This window comes from Rhododendron vialii, chromosome 1a (assembly GCF_030253575.1).
Source record: "Rhododendron vialii isolate Sample 1 chromosome 1a, ASM3025357v1".
Lineage (NCBI taxonomy): Eukaryota > Viridiplantae > Streptophyta > Magnoliopsida > Ericales > Ericaceae > Rhododendron > Rhododendron vialii.
Genome location: NC_080557.1, coordinates 17,269,453 through 17,294,029, shown reverse-complemented (window position 1 = coordinate 17,294,029; position 24,577 = coordinate 17,269,453). Strand labels below are relative to the sequence as shown.

Genomic DNA, 24,577 nt, shown 5'->3' with positions numbered 1-24,577 from the left:
CCAACAGTAGAAATAAGCCCACTACGCCAAATGTTACCTTTAGCGGCATTAGAAAACTGCCTAAAATAGACTAAAAACCGTTAGTAATAGTTTAAAAACCACCATAAATATACCACCGTCAAAGCAACTTTTGGGAAAACAAAAACGGCAGTAAAACCCGTTGGTAATAGTAAAATCGACGGTAAATTTTTTTCACACCTACAATGATAGAAAGCCGCTCCACGTGGCAAGACGTTTCTTTAAATCCTTCCACGAAATACAACCACCAAAAATCAAAACAAGGAGTAACTTACTCTCTCCAGTACTGGACGAAAGTCAAGATCTTGTTCCATGAGTTCATAGCAATAATCAAATTCCTCAACACTCAACTCATCGTGATCTTCATCGGACGCACACGTTACCAAGGACGGAACCAGGATTTTACCCTAGCAGTGGCGAAATGTATACTAAAAAAATTTAGTGGTGGCGAGACTATATAAGTTGGATATAAATTTTTTTTTACATATAATAATTGTATTTTCTAAAATTCTTGTCGTGGCGGTCGCCGCCACTAGACCCCCCTGATCCCATCATTGCACGTTACAATCATAAAATCCATGCAGAATTCGCCTAGCATTAGGAAAAAGCTACCGAGAAGCGAACTTGTAGTTCACATTGAGCTCCACATTCTCCACCTTTGCGTAATCAAACTTTGTTTCCAATCCTGGAACCCATGTTTCTGCCTCTCTACTTCCTATCTCAAAATAACCAACTCAGCTTTTAGAGAGTAATAAGTATATAGAATTCTTTCACATTGGTCATATTCGGGATTTTTCTAGCATTACGTGTAGAGAATTCTTTCATATAATCCCAAATTGGCCGATGTATGCTTTAGCTTTTTCATGTGTTCCTTGCTTGATAGTAAATGTGGCAAATTGAACTCAGATCCATTAATAAATTCATACACATCAATTAAAAAATAGACACAACCCAATCTATTTATTAGTTGGGTAAGAATGGATCCAAATCCAACTAATTCATTATTAGTTGGATCTTAATTGAGCATCAATTGGGTCAACTTAAATGACTCAATAGGTCATGAAAGTAACCCACCAAAAAAATAGAGCTGAACGACAGAATGTGAGTCGTCTGCCCCAACGGGATCCATGGCTTTTACGTACTCCATTGTCCATCAATGGAATGAAAAGATTCTTCCATGGGAAGGAGGTCTCTCTCTCTAGCGTTTATTCAATTCTTTTGTGCTAAATCACTCACGTCTAAAAATATTTTGGACGGTCTGAATTAAAAATCAATTGTGACCGGTAACAATTATTTTTGACCGGTCAAAATTGAAAACACATTTCATCCATTGATTGCGCGAATGGACTGGTGAAATTGTGGGTATTCACGGCTCCGCCATGATTATGTTTCTTGTGGTATTTAGTCCCGCATAAGGTTTGGATTAAAAAGTTAAGAGACTTATTTTTTTGTCTTTGTTCAAATCTTTTTTTGCATTTTTTTTGTTTTGCATCAAAATTTTGTGACTTATTGATTCGTTTCGACGAGAAGAATCAGAAAAAGTGAAAAAATTTGATCGAAACTTATAATTTTTATAATGAAGACAAAAATAAGTCAATAAGACAAAAAAAAAAAAAACTTATTCTTGTCTTTATGAAAAAATTTATGAGTTTCGATCATAATTTTTTACTTTTTCGATTCTTCTTGACGAGACGGATTAATAAGTCACAAAAGTTTGAAATTTAATATATATGTAATTGTGCTAACGGGTAGGTCGGGTTTAATTTTGAATAAATAGGTCGGGTCGGATATGGGTCATTGACCTCATAACTAATGGGTGCTAAGGCCCCGTTCCGGAACGGGTTTTAAGTACTTATTTTTTAAGAAGGCAATTTCAAGCTAAAAAATAATAGGCTTAATGAAATCTAAAAATATGCAATATGGATCTTGTTTGAAAGATCTTAATGAGATCTTTTATACGGTGCAAAAAAAATCAAAAAATTATTTTTCATTTATATTATTTTTGAGTTTGAAAATGTAAAATAAGTACTTATTTTTTAAGAAGGTGTTCTGGAATGGGCTCTAATTGAGTTAATGACCCATTAAAGACTCAACCCACTTACAATTTATCCAATTTGACTCAAATTCGTCCATTTGACACCCCTGCTTAATAAGCCACATTCTCAAGGTAGGGTTGTTTCTTAAACTCAGCCCAAGTATCTATGGTCAATTTCGATCTCAGCATGTCTCCTACGCGAACTTGGTTGATTCTAAGCTAACCAAGAGGCACTTGACACTCGTACCTTACCTACTATTGTGATGCTAAATAAGCTGAATAAGACCAAATAAAATAAAAAATAAAATAATTTCCTATAACTTACTAGTTTGGAAAAATTGAGAGTATATTACTCTAGAGGGAAGTATACAAATGCTTTATCGTTCACCGACGTATTTCTGATCGACTTCAATTTAATATTTTTTTATCCGGACCACAACTTTCAATTTACTATTCAAACTTTGTTTAACTAATTAGGGAGTACATGTAAGAATGCGAGATGATTCACACATACATATATATTTATATCTGTAAGCGAGTTGAATCTGACATTCAAAACAATTTGAGTGTAACAATGGTGGGTTGGAGTTACAAAATTTTAATTTGCTCTTTGGAACAATCGAGAAAAGATATTTAAAATGCGTATTAGAGTTCGTAAAATTTATCAGCGTGACGAAAACTGCATTGAATTACAAAAATGTAAAAGCGACAAATGATTTTTTTATTTTTTTTTGTGTGTGACCTCTTAACAAACCAATTCATAAAAACAATTCGAAGTCTTGATATGAGCAATTTTATTCAAATTTAATTTTGTTCACATTCCTTAAAAGAATGTGAATATTATCCTCATTTTTTATTGGTTAAAATGATGTGTATCTAACCACAAAGTGATGTCATGCTTATCAAAAAGTGTACTTTAAGAGCCGGACATATATCATTTCAACCAATATCAATGTTCTAAAATAAAAAATTAATCGGCGATTAATCATTTCGCGGGGCTTATGCGATTATGTCAGACTAACGATTAATCGCCGATTACTAATTAATATGCATCGTTTGGCGGGGCCTATGCAATTAGGTCAGACTAACGATTAATCGCCGATTACTAATTAATATACATTGATTAATTCGATTACTCGAAGGTGACCGACCACCCAATTAGCGCATAACGACTTTTAGAATATTGATGAACATGAGAAACGGTAAAGTTTACCCTTTTTAACGAAGGGCAACAAAATCAATTGCAATTCAACCTCGTCTCGGGTCAGTCGGGTGTGGCTTGGCCGCTTGGGTGAAGCCGTGAAGGTAACTTGTAATGTAAATTGCTGAGCTGGTTATGATTTGACAATCGGAACTGCTTGGTTTTTAGATCAAGCCAGGCATCAAAAACCCTCATAAAGAAACGCAAAATAAATAAAAGTAGAAACAAAACTGAAGTAACAGAAGAGAAAGAAGATCACCACCGCCTTGTGCTTCTGATCTCTTCCTCCATTCTCCAGATCCCCAATTTCCACCCGCTACACTTCTCTCTCTCTCTCTCTCTCTCTCTCTCTCTATGTGCATCTAAGTTGTGTCCGTTTCGAAGTTACACACATAGCGATGGCGTGCATAAAGTCCGTGAACAGATCGGCATCGGCCGCGTTCGCGCCGGACGGGACTTACATGGCGGCGGGGACGATGGCCGGCGCGGTGGATCTGTCCTTCAGCTCCTCGGCGAGCCTCGAGATCTTCAAGCTCGACTTCCAGTCGGACGGCCACGAGCTCCCCGTGGTCGGCGAGTCGACCAGCTCCGAGCGGTTCAACCGGTTGTCGTGGGGGCGGAACCCGTCCTCGCCCGGCTCCGAGGACCTCTCTCTCGGTCTCATCGCTGGTGGTCTGGTTGATGGCAACATTGGCCTTTGGAACCCTCAGGCTCTGATCCGGTACGCAATTGTGTTTCGGTTGATTATGTGGATTTCGTTTTGTAATTGTTAGTTGATGAATTGAATCGGTTGAATTGGATTCAAGGAGCGGATGAGCCCGGGCAACCGTACTATAGTAGATTTTTCGAAACAGAGCTGCTATAGGTACATACGTAAATGTACATACAGCGCTTATACGGATTTCAAAATGAGTGGCTCAAATAGTTTTTTTGGGACCCGGGTCCAAAATCCGTATCTATGACTGTACATTTATGTATGTACTCATATTCTTTTCGGTTTCTAAATTGGATAACTTTGTCCGCCCGTCATTATTTTAACAAACAAGCACCCGCCCAACCAAAAGTTCTGGGGAAAATAAAGTTGTTTTTGGCAGTACGTTATCTTTTGTAATGGATAGAGTTGTACTATAAGATTGTATGCAATTACCATTGTAGATACCGATATATTAGTTCTAAAATATGTTGATTGAAAATATAGTTCAACATTTTTTTGTTAAGAACTTGTGTCATCAACACTAGTAATGCCTTTCATATTATATGGTACAATTTTTTTCCAATATTCGTCCACCCAACTTTGAAATCCTGCGTCCATTCCTGATTGGATTGTTTTTGGTTGGCTTAGTTGAGGGCTTTTTAATTATGCAACTGAACATGAAAAGCAAAGTTCAGCAGATTTTTTTTTGAAAAATAAAGTTCAACAATTGTTTTGGAGGTGGTTATATCCTCTGGTACAATAAATTTTATTGGCAATGCTATCAACATCCGAATTAGGTGGAGATTAAAGATTTCCTCTGTATAGGTGTAAGAAAGGTGTTTAAATTTGTAGGAGTATAGGAATATGTGGAAATGTGTTGTCACAATGACCACTGTCCATATGATGGTCGTAGCAAATCCATTTTGCTTTGTCAAACTTTGTATCCTCTTTGCCGTTGTACTTTTCAAATTAGGTCATTGGATTTTGCTCCTACCTTGAAGTCTTGAACAACATTTGTTAGCATTCACTAATTCATGAAATTTCAGGGAGAGATCCTGGATGTGTTGTTCTGACGTGCACATACATAAATATATCAAACCAACTTCTGTGCTCAGAAAATCTGCCTCTTTATTTGATTCATGCCCTCTTTTAGGATGTTTCTGCTCTGTGTTGAAATTGGTATATTCTGTTTGGCTCTCTGGATACTAGCAACCAAGGGGTGCATTGCATGCTGACAGCTGAAAACTCAAGTCAAAACCTGAACATTGTTCACGACGAATATATCAATTTTAATGCAACATTGCAAAATATATATATATATATATATATATATATATATATATATATATATATATATATATTTTGGTGTAACGGGTTCTTGATGAATCATACCAAATGGATGTTCTACATCTTTCTTTTCAAATTAGTGCTTTAGCATATTATATAGAAGATAATCATCCGTAGTTCTTGCTTCCTTGAACCTTGGATTCATGTATTTGTATTTATATGTTCCCCTTCAGTTCTGAGGCAAGTGAGAATGCTCTTGTAACACAGCTTTCCAGGCATAGAGGGCCTGTAAGTTTCTCAGTTTAGTATTTTGTGATTGCTTCTTTTTTTTTCTTGTGCTTTTGAGCTGGGAATGAGTTGGTTGCTAATCTCTTTTCCAGGTTCGTGGTCTGGAATTTAATGCTCTTACACCTAACCATCTTGCATCTGGGGCTGATGAAGGTGAAATCTGTATATGGGATATTGCAAAACCATCAGAACCCACTCATTTTCCTCCTCTCAAGGTGTGTGCGAAATGTTTCTAAATCTACGTGCATGAACGTAATCTGTTTGGTCAATGACTCTGCTTCTCATGATGCAAACTCCACGGTAAATTGATAACGAAGGGCCACGATTTTTTATTTTTTATTTTATTACTATTTCCTAACAACCCTTATTTTGCTTGAAATAACAAATGAAGGGGTTATACTTTAAACGGTTCTTGAAAATTAGGGGTCTGCCTCTCCTTTTCGAGTCCACCAATGTGAGATTACCATGGGGTTTTAGGAAAGGTTAATCCGTCTTGGTTTGCCAGGTTTGGTAATCTTGTTCTGTCTTGAACTACATTCCAGGCATTCCTTTCCAGCATTCACCAAAATTTGCAGGAAGTTACACATAAATTCTCAACCCTTCTATTGATTCTTTCCACTACTGTAAAGGAGACAAGATTAATAGGTGCATACACGTTATTTCAATTTTAGTCGTTCGCCTTCAAATTATTTTCTTCAAACTTTTGCCAATTGCCATAAAAAGTTGACACAAGTCCACAAAACCCACGTTTTGGATAACATTTAGATGTCTGATCAGAATTGAACAGCTGGATAGGAGATATATAAGAACACCCCTTCGTCTCTATCTAAATGTTATCTGCTTCTTTGTTCCAATTTCTCTCATTGCAGCTGACACAGTTTATGAGGCCTTTATGTAGGGTAGTGGATCTGCTACTCAAGGGGAAATTTCATATTTATCCTGGAACAGCAAGGTTCAGCATATATTGGCATCAACTTCATATAATGGGACAACTGGTAAGGAAAGAAATTACTGATGATTATAAGGAGATACCTAGATATTTATTTATTTCTGGGAATAAGGAATATATTTTCTGTTGTTCCAGTGGTTTGGGACCTGAAGAGGCAAAAGCCAGCTCTTAGGTAAATAGCTTCAAGAATTCAACGTCTGTGATAATTGTAAATTTTCAACCTTAATTTTATGTTTTCAGTTACTGACACTACATTTCATGTGGCAGCTTTCCAGATCCATATAAAAGACGGTGCTCAGTTTTGCAGTGGCATCCTGATTTGGCCACCCAGCTTATTGTTGCTTCAGATGATGATAGTTCACCTTCTTTGAGGGTAATGGCTCTTTACAGTGTTGATTTATTTGTTATTCTAGGAGCAATGTATGTTTTGTTTAGACTGTGCTTCTCTTGTTATTTACTTTATAATTTTTTTGCAGCTTTGGGATATGCGGAATACTATGTTACCGGTCAGGGAGTTTGCGGGTCACACTAAAGGTATGTCACCCAAAGACTGCTTTATCTTCAAATCACTGATAAGGTATAAGATTTACACCACGCAAACAAAAGGTATGAATCTTATACCTTATCATCAACTTCATTTAGGACATCCCAAAATAGAATACCAATCAAACAAAGGGGGACAGAGGGAGTATATTTTGTCGACTTTCATCTTGAACGAAGAATTATAGCTATATCATGAGGATAAGGTCTTTATTGGTGGCACATTGGACTGCAGTCAAATAGTGTTTCTTGGACTAAGCATAAGTGTGGGCTCCTCCTTGTCTAGGGTATAAGGTTTTCCAATGTAATGTTGTATCAACATGTGTGCCGGGGGGGGGTGGGGGGTGGGTGGGTGTCTACTTAAAAGGGTTCTTTATTCAAGTTAACACCCAAAAAAAGTGATAATAAAATGGTTGCCCAACAGACCCTGATGCTCTAGGCAATAATAAATTTGAATCTGTTTACAGTATTTGTGAATGAAAATAGTGCACCAAACAGACTTTCATCTCCAATTTATGGCAATGTGGAACAAAGTTCTCAGAGGCGAAAGCGCAAGGTGAGGCGCTTGACCCTCCATGGGGCAAGGCGTACGCCCCGGGTTGTTGAGGTGTAAGCCTTTTGATTTTCTATTTTTAAATAATTAAATAACTGAAAATACAAAAAGTACGGATAATAGGCCAAATCCTAGGTCTGATTCGTCTGAATACTCAATCGGCTGCTGTAGCAGTTTCTATTGGAAAAGAACTCTGTGGGAAGTCGTAAACCCTTCTGTCTCGCCAGGAATTTATAAGGTTTGGTGAAATTTTAATTACGAAATTACCAAAATTAGATTAGGAAAATTTCTCTCATGAGGCTTACGTCTCACCAATCGGAGCGTAGAAGGCGACTGAGGCTTACACCTCTCTGCGCCTAAGGAAATTAGGCAACTGCTTTTGTGGTTCACCACTCGAATTTTCACACCCCGAGGCGCGCCCCACAAGCGCCTTTGAAAACATTGATTCGGAAAGTGAAGCCAGAAAATGAAAATAAAAATGGTTACCCTACAGATCCTTTTGTGTTCTTACCTTTTTCATGAGCATTTAGCTTTAGTTTTTTTATCCCTTCTATTGAAACTGACAACCGCTGGTAAAATTTAAACATCAAATAGAAGGCGCAAGTAATAACTTTATCCAAATGAGGCAACAAAAGCTGTTAAGTTAGCAAAAATACCCTATCCAATCAGATTGGCGAAAATTCTGGGTTGGGGTGAATATGGGCAGAGTTACTAATAGCAACGAATTCTTAACTATAGGTAAAAGAAAAATTTGTTTTTAGCAGGGATACTCTGATTTTTTTTGTTTTTCTTGTAAAACTGTGTTCAAGATTATTATTGGAAGTCAATGGCCCCCCCGTTCTACCCTCTATGGCACCGCCTTTGTGATCATTATCAGATTGAGGATATACCTGTGCAAAAGTGTGTTCAATTTTTGGAAGGTCAAGATGATAGTCAAGGGCCAACGCAACAATAATGGATTTAAACCTGAACAGAAAGGGAACAAACAGCAGAGCTTCAATACTGTTTGGAGATTTTTGAATCAGTGAAGTTATGGAACTGTTCATGTTTCTTGGTAGCATGCTATGTCATTTCATTGGCATGGGGGTTCATGTTCTACAGTAGTATGACATGGGTTCTTGATACTTTGGGCTAAATGCAACTAAATTTAAGCAGAAGCTTTACATGCTAAATTTAAGAAGTTTTCTTTTAGGACTATTGCTTTTTACTTTCTTATTGGTCAAGAATCATTTAATATGTTTGTGGTTTTGTTTGTTTTATATGTTGTTTCTTTCATATCTTTTGGTAGGTGTAATTGCGATGTCATGGTGTCAAAGTGATAGCTCCTATTTGCTTACCTGCGCCAAAGATAATCGCACTGTTTGCTGGGATACTGTTTCTGGAGAGGTAGAGTAATATGTCAGTTGAGTTTTAACTTTTCCCCCTATTCTATGGTAAATATGTGGTGATTGTGTACGGTAATATGTCAGTTGTTTTTTCTTAACTTTTCCCCCTCCTATTTCCCCTTGGTAAATATGTGAATCGTCTTCTCTACTTCAATGTGCCACAATTGTTTTGTTTATTATTTGTGATTGGTGGCTGGAAATTTTTTCTCCTTTCTTTCAGTGGATTTTTTTATGCTCTTCCCCCTCCTCTTCCCTAGTGGTAAATATGTTAATTGGCCCCTCTACTTGAACGTGCCACAGTTATTTTGTTTGTCTTCTCTCTGTGATTTGTGTGTTTTGAAGTTTTCTGCTTTCTTTCATTTCTGCTGGCAAATGGTTGGGTGTATTTGTAAGAATATTTTGAAACAGAAAGGATATTGGGCAGCCTTAAAAAGCTTTTCGTTGGGGAAACCTCTTTCGATATTCTCATTTGTTTTCTTGATTTTTACACTGCAGATTGTCACAGAATTGCCTGCAGGAACTAATTGGAATTTTGATGTGCACTGGTATCCGAAGATACCTGGGGTTATTTCAGCGTCGTCTTTTGATGGAAAAATTGGTATTTATAATATTGAGGTAAGTTCTTGTGGGTTTTATGCAAGAAAGTACTTTTGGGCCTGGAAAACATTAATTACGAGAGCTACCATGCCAAATGTAACATGTGAACATAAACTGAATTCCTGTTTGGTTGGGGTGGTTCCTGGTTGGGACGAGTAATATTTATTCTCTTGGTTCATTGTCACAGTTTCTTTTATCCTCTTATTTGATCTGTTTTTCTTGTTGTTCCATGGTTTGAAAAAGATGGGTACCTTCAAAAAAATGTATGCGTGAATTTCCGAAGGAAGTTCCTGCACGTTTGAATTCATGGCACATTTCCATATTATGTATATGGCCTAAGGAATTACTTATTAAATATGCCTAAAGGAATTATTTATTGAATAGGCATCTAACCTGATGTGGTTATTTTATATGCATATCGCACAGACAAATTATGATAACAAATTATGGGTGGGGAAATGAATATTCTACTATTTCTTCAGAGTTCCAATTGATGCATTCTACCATTTTTTTTTATTTTTCCGTTATATCATATTCTACCAGTACCATTTCTTCATACGTCTCTTTTGATCTACTGGCATTGCATGCTGCACATGATAATGATTAATATGTAGTTCATGTCTTCTTTTAACTTTTCTTCTTATACTTCAGAGGTGGGTAGTATGTACTCCGTATCTGGTTCTGATGATCATGGAAGTTTGTAATTTTTTGTTATTTTTCAATGAAATTGCGACTTATCGTAATGCAGCACTTGGTTTCCAGTTTTTGTTTGTGATGACGTGATGTCTCCTGGGTTCTTATATAGTTATTTGTATCCCATTGCAAAGGTTTTTTTGGAGAGATATTAGTTTATCATTTCTGAGTGGATCTCAGATGCTGGCCTCATTGCTTGCAGCATGATAGCATATCCTTATTTGGCTTTCATGTAATCCACTTTCTGTTATATATTTTTGGATTTTGTGTTTCTCACTTTTGCAATTCAATTTTGGAGGACCCTGTTCTGTCTGGTTGACTTGATGAGGTCAAGGCAGTTTAATATTTAACAGTTTAGGTTTTATTTTCTCCCTGCAGGGTTGTAGCCGATTTGGTACTGGGGAGGGTAATTTTACTTCAGGTAATGTGCACTTATTATATGTTGCAACTGGCAACCGTAACTTACAGTCATTTCTGTAATTTCTCAGTGTTTAATATCAGGTGATAAGATTCTCTTTAACTGGTGGAATACAGTCATTGTCTTGGATTTGTTTCCATCTATGTACTATTTGGCGCAAGGTTTGATATAACTTCAACACGCCTAAGTGGTCGCCGTATCCATGTCTGATACTCCGGGGACACTTGAGGAAATACGTAGCACACATCAAGTGGCATGTCCAATGATTTATAGTACCATTTAAGCAAGGAACATGTCTAAGACACACTGGGACATGCATGTTTCTAGTTAGAGGTTAGGCTAGGATCAAATGAAAGGCAAGGTCACAGAGGGGACTATTTTTGTTCCATGCCACCTGATAAAGGGGGACAGGGCATGGTTTCACATAGGCGGACACAATATTTCTGTAGAACCAAAAGAAAAAAGAAAAAAAACAGAGGTGGACAGGGCATGTTGTAACTTCCTAACATGAAATACTTTATTCAAGGGTTGAAAATTATGACAAACTTGTCTCCTGTGACTCCTGGTTTAATGAATCATATCTTGCTCTTAATTATGTAGAACCAATTTTAGTTTCATTTTTTTGTGTGTGCTAATAATGTCAGCTCATTATATTATTTAATTCGTATAAAAATATTAGAAATACATCTTTTTTATTTTACTTTTTCCCTGTACCCGCCATGTTCATGTATGCATTTACTTAGAGTTGTCATGTTTGTGTCCGTGTCTGTGTCCTTGTTTGTGCTTCCTAGGCCTTGATACTCATTCAAGTGATATTAGGTCCTCTTTTCCTTTTGCCCTAGAGTTTGTTATATTTCTATAGTCCTTGATCAAATGACTACTAGAATTTTCAAAATAGTTGGAATACTTTAAGGAATGCTTAAATGTAGTATAATTCATCAACACCACTAATTCGATGGTTAATATCCTATCCTTCGGCAACCACTGTAGCGTATTAGGCTACTCTTAAAGTCAGGATTATGATATTCTGCTGGTACATTAAAGTAACGGTGAAGGTTTATCATTTAAGCCACTTATAAATGGTGCACTTTGTTAAATAATTTTTGGTGTAAATTTCTCTGTCACCCCTCTACCCTGTTTATATCACGTTGCTACCCTCCTTACTCTTTGAAATCTCATTGCATTGCATTACCTGATGATTTCACATAACACTTCAGTCCTTCCGTTAATAGATTGTCAATTGACCAAGTGGAAGTGCATAACATCTGCAGAAATATCAGATAATACCAACTTTGTACTTGTTTTACTGAAAAACAATAAGATCACTTGTATTAAACAAAAAATCAATAAAAAATATCTTACAAAAATCTCTCCCTCCCTTCTCCTTACCCTTTCTTGTACCACCTCTACTGTAATCCTAGTGACTTGGTCACCATCAACAGCTTCATGCATCTCCTGTCACCACCCATATCCTGGGTCAACCATCACCAACCCTCTTACCCCACCCACTAGCATGCAATCTCCACTACCGCCACCTCCAACCCCACAAAGCCATCGCCTGCCAGCTGATTCCTTGTCATGACTACTCCCATAAACCCAGGATTTGGATTTGGATTTGATTGTGGGTTGGGGTCTGGTTGGAAGAGTGAATAAGAGAAACCCAGGTTGGAGTATGGATTTTGCTATTGGCAGAAGTGAATATGAGGAGCACATTTCCAAATTAAGGATTATTTTAATTTCAGGCATGGTCGGAAGCTGCATATCTCTCTCCCCCTCTTTGATTGAGGCTCCCCCAATCTCAACACAAGAAAATTACCCAATTGATAGAATTCCTTTTTAATAATAGGTAGTTTGTTGCAATAATCAATATGTGTGTTTTATTGAGGGTTGAGTTGTTGCAGTAAGTTGTGGTTATGGGTTTCCCCGCAACATCAAAGTTGGCAATCGGCACATAGGGGAAATTTGGTGGTTTTTGACGGGATCAACATGTTTTGAGGTAGGCGAAGGAGGACGATGACTTTGAGACCGAAAGTGTAACATTTGGTTTGTGATGGAGACCAATGTTCTAAAAATTGCTAGGTGCTAGTCAGGCAGAAAAAGAGTGCCTAGCGCCTAAGCGCCAACTAGTTGGCCGCCTAACGCCTAGGCAGGGACTAGGCGCTGACTAGTGGGCTGCCTAATCTAGGCGTTGGACCACCGCCTAGTGCCTAGCGCCTAGGCGGGGACTAGTCGGCCGATTTTTAGAACACTGATGCACAAAGTGGCTACTAGGAAGGTGCTAGTGCCTAGCGCCTAGGAAGGTGCTAGTGCTTGGTTTGCAGCAGATCACAACACCACAACAACAACAGAACCCATGTAGTCCCCAATCATTAGGGGTATGGACGAGAGAGGATTGGAGACAGACCTAACCTTTGGCAATATGCACAAAGTGGCTACTCTCAAAATACCACTGAAACAGTAGCCCCCTATACCTGTTTTGCTGCGGAACCATGCTCCCAAATCAAAGCCGAATGACATCAAAGAGGGCAGGCCTAGAGACCCAATTCAATTTATGCACATTCATGCTTCCTTCATTGATAGTCCAGATAACGTAACATTTGGGGCACTTGTTCCCCAACCAAGGTTTATTTTTTGGCTTGGTGTGTGGCTAAGTATAAGATTCTTGCTATAGATAATTTTATTCGGCATTGGATGGTTATCGTGAATCAGTGTTGCATGTGCTTGAGAGATGACGAGTCAGTGGTGCATTTTTTTATTCATTGTTCGATTGCCAAGGAGCTTTGGAATGCAGTTCTTGTTTTGTGGGGCACGTTGTGGGTTTTCTGTGCAAGGTTGGTGGAGCTTTTCCGAGAATGGTATGGGGTTAGAGTGGGTAGAAGAAGACAAAAGCTTTGAATTATGATCCCGCAGTGCTTGATGTGGTCAATCTGGATTCTGGAAGAGAGGAATTGAAGCTATTTTTATGGGGAGGTAGGACATTGTTCAAATTTAAGACTCTTTTGATTTCTACTTTGTTTAGTTGGGAGCCGAGGGAGTGCAACCCTACATTGGATCAATTATTTGACATGTTAGATATTTTTGGAGTTTAGAGTGGTGTATAGGTACTTTTATAATTTGCCCTATCCTTTTTTATTCCTCGCTCTCTTTTGCACATGGGCGGCTCCCTTGATGCTTTTTCAACAAAATTTTATTACTTATAAAAAAAATAAAATCCGAAGCGGTACCAACGAGATACACATTGTTACTTGTACAACGGTATGCTGCAGGTATGGGATTGACAATGCCGGAGTTGAAGAGGGATAGGGTTGCGTACGGTGGCTGTAGTTGTGGTTTTATTAAAAAATTGGGTTCTAAGTTGAAATATTCAGGAATTCGTACCAGTATATAGCTTACTTAGATACTAAGTGATCTAATTAAGGTCAATATACAAGTTTAGCCGATCTAATTTAGATTGTAGTTACTCTCTGTTTATGCATGCATCCGTACATTATGTGTGTACTTAAAAGTGAATCAATGAATGGGTATATATGTGAGCGGAAGAAGATGAGGTTGTTAAGGTCAATTCACAAGTTCCGTTAGCATGCGTTCCTGTGGTACAGTTCAGTTACGTAGAGCACCTCGTTTATACACGTGCCAATATTTTACAAGGGAATCCATGTGTTAGAAGTTCGTTCAATAGATACAATATGGATGAGTCTGGAAAGTAGGGTTGAGGAATTTTTCCAGGAAATCCCCAGCAAAAAAGGCACTGTATTCCTTTTTGATTGAATGGATCAGAACCACTGCCTACATTCCAAAAAAATTTGCACCACAAATAGGTAGTTGGAGCATTGTTGAGTTTGGAACCCAGAACACACTGCCAGTGATAAGCCATATCCAGCAACAAGAACAAAGAAAAGGATTGAATAGCGGAACTCCCGCACTCAAGTTGACATTCTCGCTTTCGCTTTGTCCACCACGCATCAAACCTTCAGAGGCCCTTCGAATCTTATGAGGTGCTCGGATTTAATAAAATTAAACAAGTAAATAACAATGAAGAAGTAGAAGAGCGCAGATTTCAAATGAAAAGATTCAAACTTGAAAGTATATCAATCGTTTGTCCTTGGGGATCCGAAAAAAGAAACGCTGATGAACAATTGATATTGAAATCCCCATGAATTGATTATTCCTAAACCTGAAGGAGTTGTGAAAGGCTTAACAAACATACCCAGTCTCCACATTGCACATTGGTCAAAAAATCATAGGGTGTGATGCATAATCAAAGGTGAGGGGTGAAACCACAAATGGGCCAAAACAACAGGGGAACAAAGTGAATTTTACATGAGATTCTATTTGCAGTCTATGGATCTTTACCCTCATTTCTTTTCTGTTTTTCTTCTAATTGTTTGTCCCATCTTGTGCAGCACCGTTGCGGGCTCCAAAATGGTACAAATCTAAAGCTGGGGTGTCTTTTGGTTTTGGAGGCAAGCTTGTTTCATTTTGCTCAATGGATTCTCCTGCTGGAGCTTCTAAGGTATGCTGAATTGGTAGTTCTGTGCTACTTGGTTTTCCTTGTCCTTATTTAGTCATCACCTTCACTCTTTCCAGGTTTATGTGCATAACTTAGTTGCAGAAGACAGTTTGGTTCACCGCTCCGCTGAATTTGAAGCTGCAATACATAATAGAGACAGATCTTCATTGAGGCTTTTATGTGATAGAAAAAGTCTCGAGTCTGAGTATGTTTCCAGTAAGAAGGAATGAATTCCTTTCCTTTTGTTTCATTCTTACAGGACTAATATTATGAGAATTTTGGTGTATAATGTATGTCTGGGCAGATCTGAGGATGACAGAGAAACATGGGGCTTCTTGAAGGTCATGTTTGAAGATGATGGAACAGCGAGGACAAAACTGCTAACCCATTTTGGTTTCATTCTGCCTTTGGAAACAAATGATACCATGGAAAATGATCTTTCTCAGGAAGTAAGTGGTGTTAGTCTTGAAGATAAAGTAGCAGCCAGAGAAGAATATGTTGCGGATAAAACTACTTACCTGTATGATAATGGTGAAGATTTTTTTAATAATCTTCCAAGTCCTAAAGCTGAAACACCTGTTTCGGATTCTGGGGGTAGCTTTAGTGTTGGTGGTTCAGTTCCCATTGTGGAAGAAATGCAACAAGAAATGGATGGACAAGAGGAGAGTGATGACCCATCCTTTGATGATGCTATTCAATGCGCATTGGTCATTGGGGACTACAAAGGTGCAGTCGCTCATTGTATAGCTGCAAAGAAAATGGCTGATGCTCTAGTTATTGCTCATGTTGGTGGTGGTTCCTTGTGGGAGAGCACGCGTGATCAGTACCTTAAAATGAGTCATTCTCCTTACTTAAAGGTAGCCAAAACTTAGTTTTCTTGGCGGTCATCAACCAATTATTTTCTTGCATCACTTGTTAGTCATGACATTTGTTGTAATTTGTATATCGTAAGACCCATCCTATTTACTAGGAAAATATTGGATTTTCACAATGTATTATGTGGATTCTACTGATCATTTCATGGTTTTCACCAGGTTGTTTCTGCAATGGTCAACAATGATCTCGCTAGTCTTGTCAACACCAGGCCCCTGAAATCCTGGAAAGAGACACTTGCTCTACTCTGTACAGTAAGTTTCTCAACATAGAAGGGTGAATTATAGCGAATATTATAGTGGAGTGTCATTTCATAGTATAGCTGATACTTACACTGTCAAATGCAATGAAAATTAGTTTCTTCCCTATTACTTGTGCAAATTAATTAATTAATTTTTTAATAAAAATAGTCCTTTTTTCCTTTCGGGAAGGGAGATTCACCTTTGTGTCAGTCTGTTAATGCTTTTTATATGTATAGTGACCCTAGTTTCTGTCTTCAAGTGTGGTGATGGACTATACTAGTTACTCTTGCTTGGATGAGGAAGCTTAAAAAATCCCTAGTGTAAGGTTGTATTACCCAAATTCTTTTGTGACTGATTGCTTGAATGCTTATAAATTCTTGCCTTTTTGAGTGGAAGTTTTGGTCGAAATTATGCAAGACCAGCAGTCCTTAATCATTTATAATGGTGCAAATAAGGAGAGAATGGTGTTACACTTTTCATTTTGCTTTGACTAAAGTGTTCATATCAATGATCTCAGTGTTCATCCATGAACAGTTTGCACAGGGGGAGGAGTGGAGTTCGCTCTGTGACTCACTTGCTTCTAGGCTCATGACTGTTGGAAATACACTGCCTGCGACTCTTTGTTATATATGTGCTGGAAATATTGACAAGACAGTGGAAATATGGTCGCGGAGTCTGACTTCAGAGTATGCAGGGAGATCCTATGTTGATCACCTTCAGGTATGCTCTTTACCTTCAATGTCTTTATAAACATATTTGTTCTAGCTTTGAGAGTTGTTAATTTTATATTTCTTACATTGTTAGGATTTAATGGAAAAAACTATAGTCCTTGCTTTGGCAACTGGGCAGAAGCAATTTAGCGCTTCTTTGTGCAAGCTTGTTGAGAAATATGCTGAAATATTGGCTAGTCAAGGGATCTTAACTACCGCAATGGAGTACTTAAAGCTAATGGGAACTGACGAATTGTCTCTTGAGCTTATGATCTTACAAGATCGTATCGCACGGTCAACAGAAATTGGTTTGTGTTTTTTCTTCATACTTTCAGGATGTACTTGGCATTTTTTTAGTTAATTTCTTCCTTAAGTGCTTCATCTAGAAAGACATCTACAAACTAACTGGAAGCTCCTACTAACTAACTGGAAGTCTGGAAGCTCCTCAAATTTGAAAGTTACTGAATTGGAGCATCTTAAATCTAGGGAGAAAAGGGACAATTTCGTTGCTTTGATGCATATGCTATGAAGATAATAATTTTGTTCACTAGTAAGGGCTATGTTGCAGCAGCTTTACTGCTAGCTGAGAACTTTATCTCACTGTGTGGCAGAGAATGAAGTACCCAAGTCTAGTGCTTTAAACTCTCAGTCACAACCTGGAACCACATATGGTGCTGATCATTCCAGTTTTGGTGCAGTAGAATCTTCTGGACATTATTATCAGGTGCTTAATCGTATGCATTTATGGTTTGGGATCTATTTCTTTTGTCCAACTGTAGAATATTCTGCTTTGACTTATAGTGATACTTCTTAATGGTCTATTGTTTCTTTTTTTGCGCAGGAAACAGCACCATCTCAATCGCAGCAAAGTGTTTCAGGCAGTCCTTATGGTGGAAACTACCAGCCGTCATTTGGTTCTTCATACGCCGGAGGATATGGTGCTCCAGTCCCATATCAGCCAGCACAAAATTCTCAAATATTTGTTCCGTCTCAGGCACCTCAAGTTCCCGAGGTATTTACATCTTTGAGTTCATTTCCACCAGGAATTAATTCGTCTTATGCGTAGTCAGTGTGTGTGTACAAGACTTTGTAATTGGTTTGATAACATTTGCTTGTAATAATGATAAATGGTTGTTCTTTCATTATGTCTGTTGGCTGCCTGATGCTTGATTCGGTCTTAGATCTAAAATCCAGAAAGAAATTGGATCTGCCATTTTAAATTCTTGTAATCTAACTTTCCCAATGTAACATTTTTTTATTATAACAGATGAACTTTGCTCGGTCACCTGCTACCACTCAGCCTCCAGTAGTACCATTCATCCCTGCAACTCCTGCTGTGTTGAGAAATGTGGGGCAATACCAGGCACCCACGTTGGGTTCTCAGTTGTATCCGGTACATATGTGGTTTTTCTTTATCTTTATTTTATTTCTGTAAATACTTTTCAAGTTTTTCAATTGTGTTGTACTAAAATTTATTGTTTATATTTGTTGAAGGGGACTGGAAACCCTAATTATCAATCCGGACCTCAAGGTGGTGGTTCGCTTGGCCCTATTCCATCTCAAGCAGGTCAAGTTCCTGGGCATAAGGTTTTGGCTCCAAACCCAGCATCTGTGGGATTTATGCCGAGTATGAATCCGGGAATTCAAAGACCTGGGATGGGTCCAACGCAACCATCCAGCCCTACTCAGCCAGCGCAATTGCAACCAGCTGCAGCTCCTGCAACTCCGCCGCCTACAGTACAGACAGTTGATACTTCAAATGTTCCTGGTAATATTATTTGTCGTTATTGGGTTTGCGAGTTTTATCCATTGTACACGGCACTTTGCACGTTGCAGTCCTCCTTTTTGCTTGGTTGTTGATGTCAGTTTTGTCTACATTTTATAAGCTATGGAAATTTCAGATGCCTACTCTTCTTGAAAATTCAGGAAGGGGAAATGGTAAGGCCCTTTATTGCTTTCTCTAATATATCGGTCCCCTACCAATTTTGATTGGAAAATGATGGCATCTTTCGGTCTTGAAACCCTTCAATGGTAATGGTTTTTGGGAGCTGGGACTGACGAAGTTTTTTTTTTTTTTTTAAAGGTTCATACTAAGAAAAAGATAGAGAAAATTTACTATTCGGAAACCACCCTTCCTTACAGAACTGAGTTCTTCGGCATATACTTGAACAATATTTTCCGTGTGCTTCTAGCTGTCTAGCTGGAACTTCTATTCTTGTTTTGGCAAAATTCAAAAAGTCTGGTAGTTAATTTGATATATTTTTTGGGAAACACAATAATTCAGTCTTGACTCCAACCTAAGTGCCATTCACGACTTCCCGAGTTTATTATTTGATTTTGTTACCTAATCCAGATATTGAACTTTGGAGTTTGGATGCTGAGGTAGTCAGCTTATCAATCATTCGGGAAACTGGTTTTCCTACATAGATTTTGTATTGAAAATTGTACAAAATGGCCAAAGTTTTTTTTTCTTTCTCTTGTTCCATGAATATATTTTGGCTTATGTGTATCGCATTTGAAATATGTCATATCTTCAAAGTTTTAGGTTCATTTGAACAACAACAATAAGAGAACCGTCCCAATTCGGTCAGGGTATGTGCAGGCGAGGCCCAAAGACGGACCGTACATTTGGTAATATATGCACAAATAGCGACCACCCTATACCTCCAAAATTCTCAAGGATGTTATGCCCTGGAACCATGCCCCCAAATTAAAGGAGGAAGACATTAGAGGGGGCAGTCTTAATGACCCAATTCAATTTCTGTGCTCGTTACCTTGCTTCCTTTATTTACTTACAGCATCAGTAATGCACAACACATTGGAAAACAATAGTAATTCATAATGATTCTAACTTAACTTTGAGTAGCTTGAAAGTCTGAAGAGTCAAGTCTTGGTTAAGGATGGATAGAGGATTCTCCTGATCAAGTGAGATAGTGGTTCCCATGTTGGGAGAATAAATGACCTGTATTGTAATTTGGTTGATGTCAAGTTAAATGGATTAAGAAGATGGAGAAGTTGGTTGCTTGGAAGTCGGAGGAATCTATTTGTCTTGATATAAAGATGTTTGTGTCATTGCCTATGAAGCACGAGTACTTCAAAAATGTTGGCGTACGAGTATTGGGTACTGGTACAGCTCTGGTATGGCAAAGTAGGAACCCAGTAGCCAGATACATATTGGGTATGTTTTGGTGTCCAGGTATGGCATACCATACGCCGTGGATACATGATGGGTACTTTGATGAGTACGGCTTTGGTATGCCTTTTTCTTTTTTGATTTTGTTTGATGTACTACATGCTTAGGATTATTAAGCCTTTTCCCTTTCAATTCTTACTTCATAGAGGAAAAAATAGATTATTGAAACTTGAAGTTTAATAAGTGGAGTAAGACTTCCTTGAATGAAGAAGACCATAGTTACATTATGAAATGTTATAAAAGATATGAAGGGTGTGAATTACGATAGTAACTGTAGTGGGCCAAACCCGTACTCAGCATTGAGCCAAACCCAATTCGTATGGGGCTTGCCAGAACAGGCAGCCCAGTCCACAGGAGAAGAGGTGGACCAAACGGTATTTGGCCGACAGCTACCCGTTCGGTGAGACCAGAGGCCTACGACCTGTTATCTAGGGGGTTGGTCAAAGACCGACGGTGCACCCGACCCGGGAGTTAGTTGGAGATATTTCTGGGGTCATGCTTAGGGCACATGAAGGTCATGTGCGGGCCGGTTGTCAGTTGTCACCATGACAGCACTAACCAAGGCAGTTACTCGTGACGTCAGGTGCGTGCCATGCACTCTTAACTTGGAGAGCAAGTACAAACCGTCTATATAAGCCAGGGGAAAAACCCTATAGAAGGTACACCGTTCCTAATAGTTGTACAGCTACAGTACTTCCTCTCCTCCTCCACATACTGACTTGATCGTCAGAGTGTCATCGGGTTGACTCTGGCCCAACGGCGCTAATTGGTTTTTGCTCTTGCTAGCTAGAGAAGAGGAGTTGAAGGTGTTCGGATCTACTCGGAAGGAATTCTCAAACCACCACCCCACAGTGACAGTAAATAAAGATCAGTAAAACTACCAAATTTAAATAAGAGAGCATGTGTTCTCAAATAAATTTTGGGTATATTGCTTAACCTATTAGAGAATGTATCATACCGTAGATGAACACTAGAGGTCTGACATTAACTAGATCAACATGAACTACTCTTGAATTTGTTGCTGAACTTGAATTTTAGTTTTGAGGTGTGTGTGTGTGTGGATGATACACTTAGAGTAGTTGTAAATATAAATTAGAGGCATACCCCAGCCATACCCTTTACATGTTTTTTTGAGGTTTTTGTATCGTCGTACCCGTAACATATGGTACCGGTGTGCCATACCCGTTCTGGTGCTTCATATGTTATTGCAAATCAGCGATTATTCTGAATCGTAATACTTGACGATTGGTTTGGTTGGAGGATGGAAATTTATCCTTCTTTAATGATGTTTACTAGGGGTGTTACAAAACCCGAAAAAACCGACCGATCAGTTTGGTTTTCGATCGGGGTGATGGAGGAATTTTTCCAGACGGGACTGGACCGAACCGAAATCGGTTCGGCCTCGGTTTCCTGGAATTTTTGCCGGACCAAACTGAACCGATTGACTATATTTTTTACACACACACACATATATATATATATATACACTTTAAATTAAATGGAAATTTTATATTTTGGGCGGACCAAAATCCCCAACCGAACCGATCCCACTCCGAACCGAACTCAACTCTGGTCGGGATTGGTCCTGGAAATATTTGGACTGAACCGAATCGATCTTCGGAAGTTTCACCCCGAACCAAACCGAAATCACCCCTAATGTTTGCATGTACAAACCTAGGTGGGGGAGGATGTTGGCACTGGACTCTAGGCACAAAAGATGGCTCTTTCTCCGGTTCTAGTATAAGCATAGTGTGTGAGCTTTGTTTCTGGCATGCTTATTTGCCGTCTTCCAGCACCTTGGTTTATACAGAAATCATCATTGAATGTTGATTTCTGACCTTTAAAAGCTTATTCGGCAAATTCAGCAGTCTTATTACTCGCGCAAAGGACTTCATTTGCAATCTACTTGCTTAAAAAATTCGTTATGTAAAATATTGCCTCAAGTTGACATTTATTGTTATTTTTACATCTTTGTGCTCAATTGTCAGTGTTTTTGTTCTCTTTCTTCATTTCTTTCTATGGTGGGCAGTCAGTCTTGGCAATGCTTTAAATTTGTTTGGAAGCCATCTTGTTAATCCTGATATTTCTTGAGTATTTGCTGGTTTCTGAATTATGTGCTCCAGTCCAACAAAGGTCTGTTATCACAACTTTGACGAGACTTTTCAATGAGACATCAGAAGCACTAGGAGGTTCCCGTGCAAATCCTGCTAAGAAGCGGGAAATAGAAGACAATTCAAGGAAAATAGGCGCCTTGTTTGCCAAACTCAACAGCGGGGACATATCCAAAAATGCTGCTGAAAAGCTTGTTCAGCTCTGCCAGGCTTTGGATAATGGTGACTTCACCACTGCCCTCCAAATCCAGGTAACACTTTTCCTACCACAAATCATTCTTCAGGGAAGAAGTAACTGCAATTTAGAGGGGAATTTCACGGTGCCTCCTTTTTGTTTCCCTGTCCTGGCTTCTCCCTTCATCCCAATTTGTTTGTCCATTTCCAAATTTTGGAAATCTTAGAAAATTGTCGATATTTTCTTATTTATTCATGTTTTTTTTGATGATTTTGGAAACTGTCTACAAGAACTAATTGAGACATTTTTGGTTTGTTAAAATAAAAAATTGTCACAAGAAAATATTTTTGTTGATCAGATTAAAGAGCAAGGAGTACTTATCTATTGATTTATTCTGTTGTTTTTGGAGAGGATTTTCTTGTGATCCTTTCTTGATTCTCCCTTACAGGTGCAACTGACAACCAGTGACTGGGACGAGTGCAATTTCTGGCTCGCAACTCTCAAACGGATGATCAAGACTCGACAAAATGTGAGATGAGTTAGTTGAAAGGATAAATTCCACCCAGCATCCAAAACCCTAGTTTGCAGTTCTTTTCTGTTGAGGTTTAGTTCATGGCACCGATCCTTTTCTCTACAAGTATACAAGAATTCACTCTATTTCAGATAGGTGATGGCAGGTTTTGGATTCTTTCTTTTACATACCTCTGCCTGTACTCATTTTGCTTCCAATCTCATGCTGTGTTTGAAAGCAGCTAGAGAAGATAGTTCTCGGGCCATGATGAACTATGCTGTTTGTTTTTCATCTACATTTCATAGAATTGGAAAATAGAGTTTGGTTTTTGGTTTATATTAGCTTCCAACAATTCGCCTGCTGGGTAATCGTTAGTCCATTGATTGTACTTATGAACATTTTGAGAAAGATTCGATATAAGGCGTTTGTTGATGATGGCTGACATCCAATATTCTAGATATGCAACAATGCCATCATGTAGCATCTGTTTTCAGTATATGCAGGGTTTCTCGCTCATTACTAAGCCAGGCAGTAGTCGTTATACCCAACAAACTTTTTGCTGGCGTAGATACATGAAGATTGAAAGTTAATTGTCTCAATGCAAGGGTCTCTGTATTAGAGATAGAATCATCTGTAGGGGTCAGAAACGATGGGAGAACAAGATGTCGCAAAGGATGACCTCAGCTAAAGAATTACTTCGTCATTTTCAAGCTAAACTTTTGCACGCATTGACGAGTTAGTCTTTTCGGTTCAAATCTCCACGGAATAATTCAACTGATTCGACGGACGTGATGTGTTAAGGTGAGAAATGGCTTCGGGCAACTCTGAGAATTTGTCAAAGTTAAACAAAATGCCATTGACCAAGTAGTCAAAAAATAATTTGTGCTTGAAAAAAATATACTCCTATCAAAGTATTAGGGATATGCCCAAAGTTGTCATTATCTTTTGTTTTTTTTAATTGTCCTGGGGCATATATAGTGCAATAAAAAGCGGGCAAAGAGAAGCGCTCCCCTATCTTGGGATTCCCAGTGGACTGGCTCCATTTACGGCCGGGAAATACCCTACTCTACCCTCTACGTCCCATTATTGTTTCCGATGGAGAATCTAATTTTTTTTTAGGTTTTTAGTCGGGCAAGGGACGATCACGGGTGTGTTGCACTAATAAAAATAAATAAAAATATTTATTTATTTTAATTAAAGGTGATGTATTGTGAGAGAATGACATGTCTCGTAAAATAAGAAATAAGTACTTTTTTTAAAGTACTTAAATATAATAACTTTAGCGAAACGAGACCTAATATCACAAGCACAAAGATTGACAATTTCAAATGTATGGTAAAATCGAAACTAAATATAAAGGACGTGGAATCTATTATTCATGCGGACTAGTGTATCCCTCGTCTTGAAACTACGCTGTGTTTGGTTTGGTATTTGAAAAGTTTTTTGAAAAATAGTAGGGGTAATAAGTGGAGAGAGATAGAGAGAGAAATGTTGGAAGTAAAGAGAATTTTTTGAAAAATGCTTTTTGAAAAGGAAAGAAACGTCATTTTGATGCTATTCCGCACTAGGGGGCACACCAGAGAAATAAGGATAC

At 38.3% G+C, this 24,577-nt stretch overlaps 1 protein-coding gene and 2 non-coding genes across 4 annotated transcripts; 1 reads left to right on the top strand and 2 right to left on the bottom strand.

Annotated features, from left to right (window-relative positions):
• The first annotated feature begins 3,425 nt into the window (after positions 1 to 3,425).
• On the top strand, positions 3,426 to 23,418 carry LOC131313218 (protein transport protein SEC31 homolog B-like). Of its 2 annotated transcripts, none has more exons than XM_058341444.1 (22): positions 3,426 to 3,975; positions 5,469 to 5,523; positions 5,616 to 5,738; positions 6,422 to 6,518; positions 6,608 to 6,644; positions 6,740 to 6,845; positions 6,949 to 7,006; positions 8,854 to 8,951; positions 9,446 to 9,565; positions 10,619 to 10,661; positions 15,062 to 15,171; positions 15,246 to 15,373; positions 15,473 to 16,025; positions 16,203 to 16,295; positions 16,818 to 17,003; positions 17,088 to 17,301; positions 17,605 to 17,717; positions 17,835 to 18,005; positions 18,261 to 18,386; positions 18,488 to 18,761; positions 22,310 to 22,548; positions 22,921 to 23,418. In XM_058341444.1, the coding sequence occupies exons 1-22, from the start codon at positions 3,653 to 3,655 to the stop codon at positions 23,008 to 23,010; spliced, it is 3,357 nt and encodes a 1,118-aa protein (XP_058197427.1). In that variant the 5' UTR covers positions 3,426 to 3,652; the 3' UTR covers positions 23,011 to 23,418. The 2 variants fall into 2 exon arrangements, with proteins under 2 accessions (XP_058197427.1, XP_058197497.1); XM_058341514.1 differs by having other exon boundaries at positions 3,456 to 3,975; positions 18,294 to 18,386.
• LOC131308773 (small nucleolar RNA snoR100) lies at positions 13,131 to 13,234 on the bottom strand. The gene has a single exon (XR_009194569.1). It is a non-coding gene; the product is annotated as a small nucleolar RNA snoR100 (small nucleolar RNA).
• On the bottom strand, positions 19,676 to 19,783 carry LOC131308846 (small nucleolar RNA snoR100). The gene has a single exon (XR_009194583.1). It is a non-coding gene; the product is annotated as a small nucleolar RNA snoR100 (small nucleolar RNA).
• Positions 23,419 to 24,577: the final 1,159 nt, after the last annotated feature.

Coding starts and splice junctions, on each gene's coding strand:
- LOC131313218 (XM_058341444.1), top strand. CDS start 3,653: ATGGCGTGCATAAAGTCCGTGAACAGATCGGCATCGGCCGCGTTCGCG. Junction 16,296..16,817: donor CACTTGCTCTACTCTGTACA/GTAAGTTTCTCA, acceptor ATCCATGAACAG/TTTGCACAGGGGGAGGAGTG. Junction 17,718..17,834: donor CTTCTGGACATTATTATCAG/GTGCTTAATCGT, acceptor TTTTTTGCGCAG/GAAACAGCACCATCTCAATC.